At 38.4% G+C, this 17985-nt stretch overlaps 1 protein-coding gene across 1 annotated transcript in view; it reads left to right on the top strand.

Moving 5' to 3' along the window:
- Positions 1-16856, top strand: part of rspo3 (R-spondin 3) — a 51615-nt gene extending 34759 nt beyond the window's left edge. The window contains exon 6 of the mRNA XM_062064304.1: positions 15916-16856. Within this exon, the coding sequence (XP_061920288.1) occupies positions 15916-16115 (200 nt within the window). The 3' untranslated portion in view covers positions 16116-16856. The remainder of the gene's footprint in view (positions 1-15915) is intronic.
- The last annotated feature ends 1129 nt before the right edge of the window (positions 16857-17985 follow it).

Below are 17985 nucleotides of genomic sequence, written 5' to 3'. Positions count from 1 at the left end.
ACTTTTTTCCGGTACTTTTTGCCGACCGCCGTGTTGCTGTCGGGAGGAAAAGCGGAACGACACACATTGCGGAAATAACATTATTCTCCGTGCGTCGGCTAAATACAAATATATTCCACAACCCCAAACATGTCTTTTTCAAAGCGTGCAGTGAAGAGAAAGGTTAGTGATGAGCAAAGACAATTCCAGGAAAAGTGGGAGATGCAATATTTCTTTGTTGAGCACAGGAGCACCCCAACGTGTCTTATTTGCACAGAGAAAGTTGCAGTGCACAAGAAATACAATTTAAAACGTCATTATACAACTAGACATGCTGAGGAGTATGCAAAATACCAGGGAGATGAGAGAGTGAACCGGGTTGCACATTACGTGTATGTGTATACATTGTTGCTGACTGGAGAAATCGAATTATTAGTGTTAGAATAGAATAGAATAGAAAGTATTTTATTGATCCCTGGGGGAAATTCAGCACCACAGTTCGCTCACAATAGAAAAGAATAACAATAAATAATATCATATATATATTATATATATAATATATAAATAATATAAACATATTCTACATATACTCTACATTTAAGTGCAGTCAAGGAACATATGCATTGTACAGTCTGATGGCTGTCGGTATGAAGGACCTCCTGTGTCGTTCCGTGTTGCATTTTGGGAGTCTGAGCCTTCCACTGAACGTGCTCATTCTCCCCGCAAGGTCCGAGTGTAGTGGGTGGGAGGTGTTGTCCATATTGGCTAGGAGTTTTGCTAGACTTCTCCTCTCTTGTTATTACTTATGACTGATTTATTTACTTAATTCTCATCCCAGCCGAGTCATACCAAAGACTATAAAAATGGGGGGTTGGAGTTGGGGGTTAAATCACCAAAATGATTCCCGGGCGCGGCGCCGCTGCTGCCCACTGCTCCCCAAGGGGATGGGTCAAATGCAGAGGACAAATTTCACCACATCTAGTGTGTGTGTGACAATCATTGGTACTTTAATCTTAATCTTAAAAATGTTGTTTATTTATATTTTGATTTCATTTTGTGTTGAAAATAAAAATAAAGACATTTAAAAATATTTTTTTAAGAAATCTTTTCTTGCGGCGCAGCCTCACCCAGACTCTGCATTCAGTGGCCCCCAGGCAAATTGAGTTTGAGACCCCTGCTCAAACGGGTTCGCCACACCTGTCATATTTTTGGATGATTTCTTTAAGTCGATGAACATCATCCGCTTTTTTTTTTCAGCGTTGTCCTTCACACATTTTTTGCGAACCCATGGTTAAAAAAAACTATGTTTTGTCTGTCTAGCTATCCAGCTACTGCTAGTCATGTGATAGCTAATTCTAGTGAGTGAGACACAGAATGTTTGGCTTGTTCTACGCCGTTCACAGAAAATTGGTTGAGACAACTCATATCTAAAAAAAAACTTGTGAGGGGGAGCACTAGTAACTAAGCTGAACTGTATAGTTGTAGTATTTATAATATGCTAAGATAATGTTTCAGACAAAAAAATAATTACTGGACAACTAATTCCTAACAAGGAATCTAAAAGGCCTCCAAAATAAAATCATGTAAATCCCTACTATAGACTATCTTTCTGAATGAGGTTTTAGTATATTTTGGTAACCAATTAATTCCTATCAAAAAGTGTTAAACATTTTTTAGTTCAGTCCCAATAGGTTTAACTAAAAACTCTTGAAAATGTGTGTTTTTTTAAAGTTGCATAGTTATTTGGTGACTCAGTATGGCCACATAAGTTAATTGGTCAGACATTATATCCATACCTATAGGCTTCTCTTCCGTACTAGAGCCTATCCCAGCTGTCACATTTAGCTTTGCCAGAGTAGGACCCCAACACAGAGAAGAAAGAATAAAAATAATAACAAATAGCGGACTCAAAAGGTTCTAAGGAAAAAAAATTCAGGGCACAAACAAAAGGTGTAGAGAAGAAACAGTTAACACTACTCGGCAGCGCCACGTAACAAGGAGCGTGAGTGGAGCCAGAGCAGAGGTGATTAACATGACTCGAAGGGTGAATCATTCAGAATCACCCGGCGCCGAGTGAATGCACTGGAGAGCTTAAGTAGTCAGGAGGAAATGGGTATCAGGTGTGCGCGAACGTGGCTATGATTTGGCCCGAAAACCAGGCACTGCAACAAAAAGCAGACAGGAGGCAGCAGAGATGCCAGATCATGACACCAACTGACTTTGGGCAAGAGGTGTGGTAAACCCTAAACTGGTGATTAGTCAATCACAGGTCATATATAGACACTAACAGTTCACATTCACACCTATAGACAATTTAAAGTAGGGTTGTCCCAATCTGTTATTGATATCGGTCAAATATCAGCAAAAAACATATCGTATGAAATCTGCTTGCATCTAAAATCTTTGTGCAAAGCTCGTCAGCCAGATAACATCTGAATGTCCTCCAATAAGCACACAAGGTTGATCTTGTTTTCTATTTAGTCAAGTCACTCACAAAAGGTAAGCATTTGGGGAAAGACTAATAAGAGCTAACAGTTTCAGCTAAGCACACAATAGCACACAGGCTACACATACGTAATAAGTGTCCTTAATTTGTCAATATAAACAAGTATTAGATCATTATAGTTGCATTTTACTCATTACTTACTTACAAAGACTCTAAGGCAGAAGCTTATTAGAAAGTTTCCATTAACAAACGTGTCCGAATCATTTCAGTTACTGCATCATGGGTTTAACGGGATAAATTACTGTGACAACCAAAACACAAATGACCACCCACTTCAATTTAAAGACATCATAAGTCTGTCACAGTGTTAGTTTTTCATACCAACCATTGTTCTCTAAGTAATTTCACTTGATCAAAACTTTTAAAATATTCCACACAACAAAATAATTAAAGTATGTACAATGATCCGCGTTGATATTGTCGAATTTATAGCACTCACATTTGTGATCGCAGTAAATATGACTGAAGAATCACTGTTTGATCACTTAGTTGATATTATTTCCACGATATAGACTTAGACTTAGACTTCCTTTTATTGTCATTCAAATTTGAACTTTACAGTACAAATAAGAACAATATTTCATTGCATTAGCTCTTTGTATTGCAGGATAAAAGAGCAATAAGGTTCAGATATAAATAAATAGATTACTGTACAGATAAATATATTGCACTTTTTCATATGCATCCAAGTTTTTACAGCTATCCATTAACCTTTGAATTCCAATGGAGCTGTGAAAAAAAGTTGAGTTCATATTATCACTTTTATTTTATTGCTTTGTTTAATTTTTCTGACTGAAATAAATAAATTAACTGAGCAGAATATCACTGTGATATTGTGTCGTCAGCCGTATCAGCTCACTCACAGTCTTGACAGCGTGACGTATTAAAACCGGGCCTGGGGGAACGTGCTGAGTATCTGTTGACAGCGTAGCAAAACCCCCAAGAGGTGTGTCGTTGTAGACCCATTACAAACTTGTCAAAACACAGTTTATAAAAAGCTCATCCGAAATGGTTTCCAACAAAGCAAATACATGTTGGTTTTGATAAACACTCTCCTAATCATCTCAACCCGGCATAGATTAGGTTTCTCCTCTGGCTCCAAAAAAGCATGGGGTCCACAGTATGACTAATCCAGCCAACTTGTAAATAGTTATGGTGTCAGGAGAGGAAAAACAATACGAGCGAAGGGGACTTCCTGTGTTTATAGAGGACCGCGGGCAGACCCTGAATGAGTCAGTGCACCCGATTAAAGTGCTTCCATCCATCCATCCAAGCACTCATGTGTTGTCCTTTACTGAGGCATAATAACATGAGAATAAAATATTAACTCAATTAAACCGAACATTTATTATATCAGTATGTGGAATTAAATAATGGAATGGATTAAACAAAGAGGGTACATAATGTATTTCTATGATCCAGTTTAAGAAACGGTTCAAAGTCAAAGTATAAGGCAGAAGAATCCTGATAAACATAATGAACCTTTATATAATTTTCTTAAATCTTATTCATCTCTATATGTGAATCACAACATACTAATCGATTTATTTATGAGAATATTTATATATCAATTAGGGTCAAATTAGCTCTGCTTTTTCCTACTCCTTTTGGACATCCATCCATCCATCCATTTTCTACCGCTTGTCCCTTTTTTGGGGTTGTGGGGGGTGCTGGAGCCTATCACAGCTGCATTCTGGCGGAATTTTTGACATGTACCGGTAATGAGAAAGTGGAAATATGTTCAGTTCAGTTCAGTTTCAATTTATTTCGAACATGCATACAATATAATTTAATGCATCACACATTTTCAGTTGTTTCATTACAGCACGTCCGAAAAGGAGTAGGAAGAAGCAGAGTTTATTTAATCCTACTCCTTTTCATACCGTAGCAATTTTATCCAATTTCCTTGTTCTCTTTAACAGAACAGTGAACAAATAAATAACAAAAAAATAATTTACCATATTAAGCAAACAAATATTAAAAATATATAAATCATTTTTGTCTCAATAAAAAAAATTTAAAAAGGAAAAAAAAGGGTTCAAGATGTACATCATAATTCTTCTGTGTACTTTGTGAACACTTGTAGTTTGAACAGTCTCTTAAACTGAATCATATTGGTGCTTTGTTTGATTTATTTGGTTAATCCGTTCAATAATTTAATTCCACACACTGATATACTAAAGGTTTTAAGTGTTGTACGAGCATACAAACGTTTTAAATTACATTTTCCTCTAAGGTTATATTTCTCCTCTTTTGTTGAGAAGAATTGTTGTACATTATTGGGTAGCAGGTTATAGTTTGCTTTGTACATCATTTTAGCTGTTTGCAAATGCACCAAATTGTTGAATTTCAATAATTGTGATTCAATAAATAAAGGGTTTGAATGTTCTCTATATCCAACATTATGTATTATTCTAATTGATCTTTTTTGTAACACAGTTAGGGAATGAAGCACACATTTGTAGTTGTTTCCCCATATTTCTACATTTCTCCATTTTTCTCCATATGTGACGTACCATATCGTAACAGTATGGATGTTCGAAATAAACTAATACCAGAACTCATTAGTTCAGCTGCATATTATTCAAAAACATACTAAAGAAGCTCAAAGTATGTACAGTATAGTACAGTATGAGACCTGCTCTCCGCATATACTGCAATATTGTGCAGTAAATGAATAACAGGAAATGATGCAACATGAATATACAGGTATAGTGTGGAAATATTGTATCGTTATGTAACTGTAATAATAAATTGTAATATAGACCAAATCGTTGCTGCACAACTTATTTTAAATCATTATTTAACTCCCAGGGAAGAAAGGCGGACTTTGTTGAAATAGTTTTTGACATTTTGGGAATGATTTTTCTTAAGAGGGTTTGTTTCACGTTACATTTTTAAATTCAAATGTTCAATTCTTTCACAGGTGTACAATACAGTGGCAATTATGCACAATACCCCAAATTCACACAGGACACAAATGTCCTTCATTTTTCAAAGTGTTTAAAACGATTTTGGATTATTATAATTTTCTGCAGTACGGTGGAAGAGGGGTTAGTGCATGTGCCTCACAATACGAAGGTCCTGAGTAGTCCTGAGTTCAATCCCGGGCTTGGGATCTTTCTGTGTGGAGTTTGCATGTTCTCCCCGTGACTGCGTTGGTTCCCTCTGGGTACTCCGGCTTCCTCCCACCTCCAAAAACATGCACCTGGGGATAGGTTGATTGGCAACACTAAATTGGCCCTAGTGTGTGAATGTGAGTGTGAATGTTGTCTGTCTATCTGTGTTGGCCCTGTGATGAGGTGGCGACTTGTCCAGGGTGTACCCCGCCTTCCGCCCGAATGCAGCTGAGATAGGCTGCAGCACCCCCCGCGATCCCAAAAGGGACAAGCGGTAGAAAATGGATGGATGGATGGATGTATTTTACTTTCTTTGCTCAACTTCAGCCCTAAACAAAAAAAACATGTCATATTTTTGTATTCTATCTTCACTAGTCCTGGAAAATGATGACATTTTTTCATCAGATTAATCACACTTTTGATTTTGGATGAATCATGATTATTTACGGGTTATTACTTGCTTGCCTAATTTAAATTAACTTAAAAAATAGCCCAGTATTTTGACACAAATGCAATTGTATTGTCAGAATGTCATGCAGGAACATTTTCTAAATATTTTACTTGAATGCATGTCATTTATTTGCTCAAAACTTGCTAAAAACCCAGTCAGTGCTAAGATAAGTGAGGAGACTCTGACTGGTGTGCTTCCTGGCAAATTTATTTTCAAAATAAACCGTGTATGTAATGACCTGATCCTTTACTGTAGAGCAACCCACGCCGCATGTATCGTCAAATCAGATTGCGTGATTAATCTGCGTGTACACATGATTAATGCAATATTTTTGTGATTAATCAGGAGTCAACTCATTATTTTTGACAGCCCTAATATTTACCCTTTGAAAGCCTTTTGATCAAATGATGTTCTTAACAAGTATCACTCATGATAAACAAAGTGTATACAATTTAAAACTGTGACAGTATCTGATCCTTCAAAAGGGTCCAAATTAAAAAAAAAAAATTACATGTTTGATATTGTTTAGGACTGAAGTTTATTTAGAAAATTGTGTTATGTTTGGTGTTGGGAGACGTTGGTCCGGAGCCCAGGATACAGAAATGGCAGGCAAAGTGAAGGTAAAATGTATTTATTAACAGAAATAAATAGTGCACCAAGAAAGTGCAGAGGAAGCATGGAAGCAAACAAAGAAAATTATCCTCTTAATCCTCTGGACTGGGCTGGCGTATAAAGCATTTTGATTGGCAACTAGAAACGCTGGCTCCCTCACCTGTCCCACCTGAGAAAATTAAAGCACCAAGGAAACGTGTAAGAAAGTCAAAGCTGCCATGTGAAATCATGACAATTTAAGCAAAATATATATTTTTTTTTTAAAAGTTTTTATGCCCTTCAAAAACTTAAGAACATGTACATTCTGTTTGGCTTTGGAGATAATTCAAATTGAATGCCCTTAGAAGGTTAAAAATAAAACACGTCAACAAAGATAATAATGCTCAGTTTTATTGACACTGTCAGAGAGGTATCATCAATTCAATATTGAAGCACCTGTTGGCTAAACCAGCTAAATATTGTAAGCAATACTGTACGTTATAAACACAATGCAGTGGTACCTCAACTTAAGTGTGCCCTAACTTAAGAGTGTTTTGAGATCAATTCTTTCTCTTGGCTAATTGGTATGCTTTAAGTTACAAGCAAACCTTTGAGTTACAAGCATTCCCGCCATTAGTTGGGGCACAGGGAATGTTGTTAGATCCGCCCAAAACATCTGGTCTTACACACTGGCACCAGCTTTTAGCTAGAGATGAACATAACTTTGTTTTCACTTTCTATCTTCCCATGGTTGGAAAAACCAAGGACAGCGCTGAGAAAAAGAATCTGAGAATATGCATTGAATTAAAGAACAAAATCCTCTAAAACAAGCAATTTCAGCATGTAACTGCTGAAGCAAAATGCTAGCCAAGAATGTTAAAATATATATATATATATATATATATATATACAGTATGTAAAATCTACTGATTGTGTGTTTGAGGGAGGAACAGCTGGAAGGACAAGTCCACACTCCAAGCTATACATTATTATTACATTACATCATAAAAGTGAAGTGAATTATATTTTATATAGTGCTTTTCTCTAGTGACTTAAAGTGCTTTACATAGTGAAACCCAATATCTGAGTAACATTTAAACCAGTGTGGGTGGCACTGCTGTACTTGTTTGTAGAACATTATATTGTAATGTTTTAAAGGCATGTTACATCTTCAAATTGGGCTATTGTTAGGGAACCAAGCACCGATAAATTTATTTCAATGGGAGGTGTTGATTTGAGATACAAGTGTTTTGAGTGAAGAGCTCTGTTACAGAACCATTTAAGATCCCTTATAAGTCAAGGTACTACTGTATGCAAGGCCTCATTAATGCACGGTCCCAGGGGCCCCACCTGATCAGGGGCCCCGGATTTTGATGGCGGAATGCAATGATTGTGTTCATAGCTGTCAATCACAAACAGCTCCGCTTCGTTTAAGCCAGTGGTTCTCAAACTGTGGTATATGTACCACTAGTTGTACACAGGTTCCATCTAGTAGTACGGCAAAGACTCACTTAATTAAAGTAGTGTTTTATTTTCCTATATTGAAACACAGTGTGTAATGATACAGTGGCCAAAAATAATAAATATACTTGTTTTTAATTCATACCTAAGCCTACCATGCTGCTGTATTTTAATGTCGGTCATTATGTTGGTACATGGAGAGACAAGTTTTTTTCTGAGGTGTTTTTTTTTGGTGAAAAAAGTTTGAGATACACTGGTTTAGGTGATTGTGTTCTTTTTCTCTCCCAGCTGCAATGTTTTTCCCTACTGCTCCAACTGGGGCTCGAACCCACATCGCCTGTGGGAGAGAGCAGCATACTACTACTGAGCTAAAACACAGGCTGTTTCTTGCACAGACGGGTGATATTTTTGCATTGCTGTTCTGTTATGTGAAATCAGGATTTTATTTTTTTAAACTGTGTTTTCGGGCGGGGTTGTTGAGGTCAGCCTCCTGTTTAGTGGGCAGCCTAGGACGGAGTCAGCTCCCTTAATAAAGCATGTATGATACATTAAACAGTCATACTATCTTTGTCATGGCAGACATTTCATGGAGACTTTGTAATTAGAGGGCTCATATGTTTTTCAGTATGGACACCTCTTGCAAATTGGACACATGCATGTTTTGGGGACGTGGGAGAACATGTTAACCAATACAAGCCACCGTGCAGCCAAAAAATGATCCTATTGGTTGTATGCTCCCCAGGTTATTGTTATGTAGCGCATGAAGATTTACACAGGTAGCAAATGTTGCAAAAGCCGAGTTTGAGTGTGTGATGGGCGCCTTGAAGGAGGGTCATAAGGTGAGCCCTCCCTGGTCCAACAAGAGGACAGAGCTGATTAATGAGCAGGCAGAAAGGAGTGGAAGTGCGTAGGGGGTCAACAGACAGAGAAAAATCTCATTCTGTCTCTCCCTTTATCTCTCTTTCTCTCTCTCCTCTGCGTCTGCCGTGCCTACTGCCGACTTCAGCAGTTTCACAATCCCCAAAGCGGCCCGGCAGGCAGTGGTTTCTTGATTCCGCTCACACACGAACGGCAGCCGCACAACAGCAGGGGGGAAAGGGCCTCTGCGTTTGCTTCGCAGGTCCCGTCTCCAAGCTCCCTGAGGGTGGATCTTGTTATTATCATGAAGAACTGTAGCTCCAGCAGAGATAAACCTTCAGCATACCAAAACTATTGGTATGGTTTATGATATGTTGCAAGAACAGATACTTGGGGAGGGTTTATTTAAAGGCTTTCTATTTTGGACAATGCTCTGCTCATCCCCACTGGGAGGGCAGCAACAGCTGACGAGTGCTGGGAAGGGAATGGGATGTTTGCTGGTAAACACTGACATCTAGTGGCCAATGTGTATAATGACCTGAAAGTTGCGCTGTGGCAACACACAGGCAGGCATGTGTTCACTTGTCTGAAAAGAATTTAGAGAAGTGACGTGAACGGCTTTCAATCGGAATCAAAGGAAACGTAGCAGTATTTCCATTAACAGCTGTGGTTAATTGTTCTGCTGTGGTTGTGTAAAATAGTCCAGGTGTACATAAACCAAGATGGGTCCTACAATTTTGCATTCATATTTGTATTCTGTCCTAATTTTTATTGTAGGTTTATACAATTATAATCACGTTATTCGACTGTACTATCTGTATGAATTAAACCATGTTTTTATGTAAAGGAAAAGCCCATTGTCAATACACATATGGGATATGGCACCACCTTATGGAATGTTTACAATGAAAACATTTACAGTCGTCCCTCATGTATCCCTAAACATGACCCATCCATCCATCCATCCATATTCTTCCGCTTATCTGAGGTCAGGTCGCGGGGTCAGCAGCCTAAGCAGGGAAGCCCAAACTTCCCTCTCCCAAGCCACTTCGTCCAGCTCTTCCCGGGTGATCCCGAGGCGTTCCCAGGCCAGCCGGGAGCCATAGTTTACCCAACGTGTCCTGGGTTTTCCCCGTGGCCTCCTACCAATCGGACATGCCCTAAACACCTCCCTAGGGAGGCGTTCGGGTGGCATCCTGACCAGATGCCCGAACCACCTCATCTGGCTCCTCTCAATGTTAAGCAGCAGCGGCTTTACTTTGAGCTCTTCCCGGATGGCAGCGCTTCTCACCTTATCTCTAAGAGAGAGCCCTGCCACCCGACGGAGGAAACTCATTTTGGCCGCTTGTACCCGTGATATTGTCCTTTCAGTCATAACCCAGAGCTTATGACCATAGGTGAGGATGGGAACGTAGATCGACCGGTAAATTGAGAGCTTTGCCTTCAGGCTCAGCTCCTTCTTCACCACACCAAATCGATACAGCGTCTGCATTACTGAATACACCGCACCGATCCGCCTGTCGATCTCACGATCCACTCTTCCCTCACTCGTGAACAAGACTCCGAGGTACTTGAACTCCTCCACTTGGGGCAGGGTCTCCTCCGCAACCCGGAGATGGCACTCCACCCTTTTCCAGGCGAGAACCATGGACTCGGACCCAGTCGCTTCACATTAAACATGACCCCTTGTGTGTCAGCATGTCTGTGATCTTCTTTTAATTCTTTTTTTTTTTAATAGATTTAATTGTTTATTTATTCTTTTTTTTATATATATTTTATTAATAATATTATTATTATTATTATTATGTATTTATTTATTTTATTTATTTATTCCCCTACCTCAGGGGGGGACTCGGCGGGGCGGTTGCTGGTTGTTCCATCTCCATCGTTGGGGTCCCTGCAGGTGGGGTGGGTGGTTCCTGTGGCCCCGTGCTGGGTGGTCCTGTGGCGGCCGGCTTGGGTGGGGTGGCCGTGGGCTGGCCTCGCCGCGCTCTCTGCGGGTGGGGGGGGGCTCGTGGGGGCCCTGTTGCCGGTGGGGCGGGGGCGGTCTTCCCGTCCGGTTGCGGGGGGTCTCCGGGCCCCTCGGGCGGGGCGTGCCGCCTTTCTGTCCGTGTGGGGTGTGGTCTCTCGCTGGCTTGGAGTCTGGCTGCCCCCTGCTTTTCTCGTGCCTTGTCCTCTGCCGGGTGCGTCTGTCTGCGGTCTGCTGCTGGCCCTTGTGGGCGGCGCGGTGGGCCAGGCTCTGGGGTTCCTGTCGCTGTCCGGCTTGGCTGCGTGGGGGCGGTGGCCCCTGGTTCCCTGGGCACCACACCTACTGTTTGTGGGATGGGCTCTCGGGGAGGCTGGGGCCGTACTCTGGCTCCCGCACACACTGGGAGTCAAATGTATTGTACATGCAAATTCACATATACTCACACACATACATACAGACATACATAGGTACCTACGCTCCCACATACATGTACAAATAAATACAGTACATATTTACACACTCAAAGTTCGTACATCCACACGCACATTCATTATACAAACATACTGTATACACATACTGTACATATACATTCACTGTAAAAACATACATATACACATACTGTACATATACACTCACTGTACAAACACACACATACACATACTACACATTTACATTCACTGTACAAACACACACATACATTCACTGTACAAACACACATATACACATACTGTACATATACATTCACTGTTCAAACACACATACTGTATACACATACTGTACATATACATTCGCTGTACACACATATACACATACTGTACATATACATTCACTGTACAAGCACACATATACACGTACTGTACATATACAAGTACATATGCACACATACACTCATGCACATAATCACGTTTCATCAAACATATATTAACGTTGTTGCCCTAGGGTAAACTGGGTATAACACATGGCACACTGACAAAGCTTAACCTATTGTTACTATAACAATCTACAAGGTTAATGTAGGTTGCTTCTCTTTCTTCCCCTCAATTTTTCTGAATTATTTTGTATCTCAAGTTATCATTACGTATATGTATTGTTGCATTTGAACAATTATATTGTTGATAATAAAGGTAAAGTATTGGTATTGTTTATTATCAATAGCACTATTTCTATTGGTATTCATATTGCTCCATTTTTAGTGTAATAATGCTCATTGTCATTTCTGTATTTTTTTTTTTTTTTTCGCTAACTGCTTATTTGCTATTACTTTTACCATCATATTTGTACATGTCGTATTTGCTGATGTTGCTCTGTTGTTGTTGTTGTTGTGTTTGCTGTTGTTGTTTTTGTCTCTCTGTCTAATCCCCCTCTTGTCCCCACAATTCCCCCGATGTCTTCCTTTTTCAATCAATCAATCAATCAATGTTTATTTATATAGCCCTAAATCACAAGTGTCTCAAAGGGCTGTACAAGCCACAACGACATCCTCGGTACAGAGCCCACATACGGGCAAGGAAAACTCACCCCAGTGGGACGTCAATGTGAATGACTATGAGAAACCTTGGAGAGGACCGCATATGTGGGTAACCCCCCCCCCCCCCCCTCTAGGGGAGACCAAAAGCAATGGATGTCGAGTGGGTCTCTCTTTCTATCCCCTCCTGCTCCGGCACGGCTGCACCAAATGATAATACAAATACATTTAATAAAGTCAAAATACAAGTAAGGCAACAAGAGAAGTATCCTACACTTCTCTTTTGTAAAGTAAATCTGAACAGCCGATATGGGCATCTACATCTGCTATATGATTTGCCCGAGAAGCTGGGCAGGACATTATAAAAAATTTAAAAAAAACATGACCCCAATAAGCAAATTTCCGCAAAGTAGGAATCGTAAATCAAAACTCAGTTTTTATAGCCAAAGAATAAACTGTTTATGAACTTCTAAATGAGTCTGTGTACCTTCCATTCGTTCTATTTCCAATTCTGGAACGCAAATCAAGAAACAAAATTAGGGCCGTTTTTCTATGTTTATTATATAATGGCAGATTTTAAAACAAACAAAAAAGGGTTGATTTTTCATTAGAATATCGCCATAAAATTGGATTTTATGCTGTTTTCCTTTTATGGATATTTATTTTTCCAGATAAACACAAAATTCCAATTTATGATCATCCAAAGTGCAAAAATGTGTGGTTATCTGTGTGATGACAAATTGAACCGGAAGCAGTATTTTAGCTTTTCCTTTGCATTTAGCGTGTTTTTAGCATAAAGGTAACATCTTTGTTCAGCAGGAGTCCTATTGTCGTTTTCAAAAAGTGTCATTAAATAGTTGTCCAACTTTTGTTTCAGAAATGAAAATAGGAAAAATGGCCCGAAATGTGTTTTGTGATTTGCATTTAAGAATTCGAAATAGAATGAACACGGACCTAAATGTGTATTATTTATCTTTATATATGCTTGAACGTACCTAATTTAGATCAGAAATGTGATACAATACGCTTTAAAAAAAAAAAAAAAAAAAAAAGGGAAAGGAAGAAAATCTGTTTGTTGAAGCAATATTTGAACCGCGATGTGGCCAGGGCTGACGGTAAACCAAATTAAAATAACTCCCATCAATAAATACTTAATAATTATTCTGATCCAAAATGTATCTTATAGCTGCTACCAGTACCTGTTAACTTGATAAAAGGAAGTTACTTAAAAAAAGAAAATATATATTTTGAACTGCTCTTTAAAAAAAAGAACAAATCTTTGAGTTCTGGCTCCTTTCAAAGAGCCATAAATCCCATCTCTAAAATAATTTGAATGGAAAAATAAGTAAATAAATGTGTTAATCAACACTTTTTAGTATTATCTCGGTAAATTACACTATGCAGATGTACCTAATGTTGTGGCCAGAGAGTCAACTTGAGCTTAAGTGTGGAGCTCTTGGAATCTTTGCAAGAAGATTACAGAAGTAATACTCTTAGCTACAGAGAATGCAAAAAAACAATAGGACACGATCAATGGACGTCACTTCCTGTGAAACTTTTTTTGGAAGCCCACTGAAGCCCTTCTGTTGAGATCCTTTAAATGCATTCCAATAGTACATGGGGTTCAGGACCTTGAATGATTTGTTCATTAAAAGGTATTGCTTTAGTTCGTGGCACAAAGCAGTTTTGTGTTATTTGGTGAATGTAAGATTCCATAATTCATTACCTTCTTCTTCAAAGACTTTTGCGGTCCCTTGCTACCCGACAAACTGAATTTCTGGAGCATATTTTCTAGTGCTGTTTTCTATCTTGGTGTAGGTTTTAGAAACAAACACAAAGGTTTTTCAAATGTTTTCTTGTTTTAGAGTAGATCAAAGGTATCCAAGGTTTATACACTGGAGGTTGAATACAGAAAAATTAAAGCTGCTGAAAGCAACTACATGTTGATCAATAAATGCTAAGTTATCCGCACAAAACATCCGTCTCAGCTTTGTGTCGGTGATGAAGCAAAGTAGTGTACTATATACCATCATTTCCGGCCTATAGAGCACACCTAAATATGAGCCGCACCTATCTAATTTTGGGACAAATTTTATTTTGTGTACATATATTGGCCACATATAAGCCGCAGATGTACACTTAAAAACATGACATACCTACACAGATTCACATATTTAACAAATGACAGTACCTGCAACACAGCGTACAGTAGCCCACTGTAAAAGTCATTAAGCACAGTTTTTGTACATTTCCCCTTCCTACGGTCCAGCCTTTTAATTAGTGGTGGTAGATTTCTGTCCCGCACAGCACCCTTTTCTTTTTTTTTAACGACCGGGTCAATTGTCTTTGGTTTAGGGGCTGTGTTGTGTGCATTTTGTTGTTACTTCTCCATGACTAGGGTGAGTCCATACCACACTAAATAGCTGACAAAATGATTTTGTAATTGTGTTTTATTCAATGCGAACAATTTCATTGGTCGGCCGAGAACTGTTCGACAATTTCAATCGTTTGATGTGACGAGGCAAAATTTATTGGCGGCCTGTGAAACTTGTGAACCCGGAAAAATTCATAAAAAGTGTGGGGAAAATGTCTATGGATATATATATATATATATATATATATTATATATATATATATATATATATATATATATATATATATATATATATACATATATATATATATATATATATATACATATATATATATACATATATATATACATATATATATATACACACACACACACAGAGTACAGGCCAAAAGTTTGGACACACCTTCTCATTCAATGCGTTTTTTTTATCTTCATGACCATTTACATTGTAGATTGTCACTGAAGGCATCAAAACTATGAATGAACACGTGGAGTTATGTACTTAACAAAAAAAGGTAAAATAACTGAACACATGTTTTATATTATAGTTTCTTTAAAATAGCCACCCTTTGCTCTGATTACTGCTTTGCACACTCTTGGCATTCTCTCGATTCTCTCCTTCAAGACTGTTGGAAAACCATGTCAGGCGACTACCTCTTGAAGATCATCGAGAGAATGCCAAGAGTGTGCAAAGCAGTAATCAGATCCAAGGGTGGCTATTTTGAAGAAACTAGAATATAAAACATGTTTTCAGTTATTTCACCTTTTTTTGTTTGGTACATAACTCCAAGTGTTCATTCATTGTTTTGATGCCTTCAGTGACAATCTACAATGTGTATAGTCATGAAAATAAAGAAAACGCATTGAATGAGGTGTGTTCTGTACTGTGTGTGTGTGCATGTGTGTGTATATATATATATATATATATATATATATATATATATATATATATATATATATATATATATATATATATATATATATATATATATATATATATATATATATATTATCAATATGCTGTGGGCCAAATATGGCCCTAGAGACCGCAATTTGTACACCCCTGTTATAGAAGGACGTCAGTACAATCAATGTGTTAAATGCATACCCATATTCATAACTTTAATCTTCTCATCAACCAGCAGGACGAAGGAAGGGTGACCGAAAAGAAAGAAGGAAAAACAACTGCAAAGAGAACCCAGAGGTGAGACGGGAGAAGAACCGAGAGCGGCCCAGGGCTCGAGACACGGGGGGCCGTGAAGAAAGCAGGAACAAAACAGAGCACAGACATCGCCGGGGTCATGACCCGGACCCCACCTCCCCTGAAGGCCTTGTGCAGTAGCTCTGTGGACAAGTTTGAAGTCTAATACCCCAAACTCCAAGCCTTCCTCTTCCTGTTACCCCCACTGTCTGCCCCTCTCAACTCCAGGGGTGTTGCTGCTACCGGTACAATTTGAATAAACTGTTGATGCACAAGTGGGATAGGCGCACATGGGGCCTACTGGCTCAGGCCACTATGGACTTTAAAAGTGTTTTTATTTTTCTGTGTAGCAACTATTAACTTCCACCCCTGACTCTTGTGTCTCATTAAGAAAAAAAAAAAGGCAAGAGACGCTGCTGGTACTAAAGAAGATGAAGAGTGCAGGAGCAGTAGGCACTCTCTTCATGTTTGTCGATATGGTTATTTAATAGAGCTGTGGTACAAAGTTGCGCTCTTGGATTTTGAATGTAGATTTTGCAACATTATGTAGAAAATATGTTTATTCTTGGTCATGATTTTAGAAGCATCTATTTTATTTTATTTGGTGCAGAATTTATAAGGACAAACATTTTTTTTTAAAGGGTTTGATCTTGCCGACCTGTGACAATTCCACTGTTTGACTGTCGGATTGATTGATGTGTATCATGCTTGGTCCAAGAATCAGCTAAAACCGCATGCTCTGATCCAGAAAGGGAGAATAAATGTAATTCACCAAGCACAATATTTTTTCTGTTTGTGTAAATGGAACATGTTCTCCCAGTAAAAGTGCTCAACAAAGCATCCAAACATCTGTATGTCAAATAAAACTATAATGGATTTGTAGTTTTGGCTCTTATCTGTTCTCTTTAGACTTTTAGGGACAGAAATTAACAAAATCAAAATTAATATGAAATATGTTTTACTCTCAAATGTCTTCAACTGTGTCCGTATAGTGAAGCAAGGTTACTTATTTTTTAAAACTGCAAATCCATGTTACTATACTACTACTAGTTTAGTTTTTTACAGAAAACAAAAATACGTGTTCCTGTCTCACATATGTATTGTGGATTTATAGACAAAGTACACAGAAATACAATTCTTCTTTGATAGTGTGAATAACATGTCAGAGTGCACAGAAAAGAGATGTTTGGTCTCACCTAAGTATTGTGAATTCCCCCCACAAAGTGCAGTACTCCTCTAAGAACAAAATTATTTATATCCCAGCCATATATTGGAGCATATCAATTGTTGTTTAAGAGTCTTTGAGTTGATATGATAAAGTTGAAACCAAACATGTTAGATAAAATAATATATCAGCCATTTTTCTTTAATTAATGGAGATTATTCCATGACATTTTGCTTAGGAAATAAAGAGTATTTTGAAACCATTCTGAAAGGATTCTAACAATGCTGTGTTAATGAAATAAGAGCAAATTGAGCATTTTGAGAGCGTGTGAATCTTTTAAAACAAATGTTTTATGAATTAAAAGCTTTAGAAGTATTGTTTTATATATTTTTCTATGAGATTTTTTAAATCTAAAATATTTTACACTTTGTGTCATTTCCAGTTAATGTATCCCCGCATTAAAGGCCTACTGAAATGATTTTTTTTTATTCAAACGGGGATAGCAGATCCATTCTATGTGTCATACTTGATCATTTCGCAATATTGCCATATTTTTGCTGAAAGGATTTAGTAGAGAACATCGACGATAAAGTTCGCAACTTTTGGTCGCTGATAAAAAAAAGCCTTGCCTGTACCGGAAGCAGTGTGACGTCGCAGGTTGAAGGGCTCCTCACATTTCCCCATTGTTTACACCAGCAGCGAGAGCGATTCGGACCGAGAAAGCGACGATTACCCCATTAATTTGAGCCAGGATGAAAGATTTGTGGATGAGGAACGTGAGAGTGAAGGATTAGAGTGCAGTGCAGGACGTATCTTTTTTCGCTCTGACCGTAACTTAGGTACAAG

The sequence above is a fragment of the Entelurus aequoreus genome, linkage group LG11 (genome assembly GCF_033978785.1).
Source record: "Entelurus aequoreus isolate RoL-2023_Sb linkage group LG11, RoL_Eaeq_v1.1, whole genome shotgun sequence".
NCBI classification, from domain to species: Eukaryota; Metazoa; Chordata; class Actinopteri; order Syngnathiformes; family Syngnathidae; genus Entelurus; species Entelurus aequoreus.
This window is presented reverse-complemented; position numbering and strand designations above follow the sequence as displayed.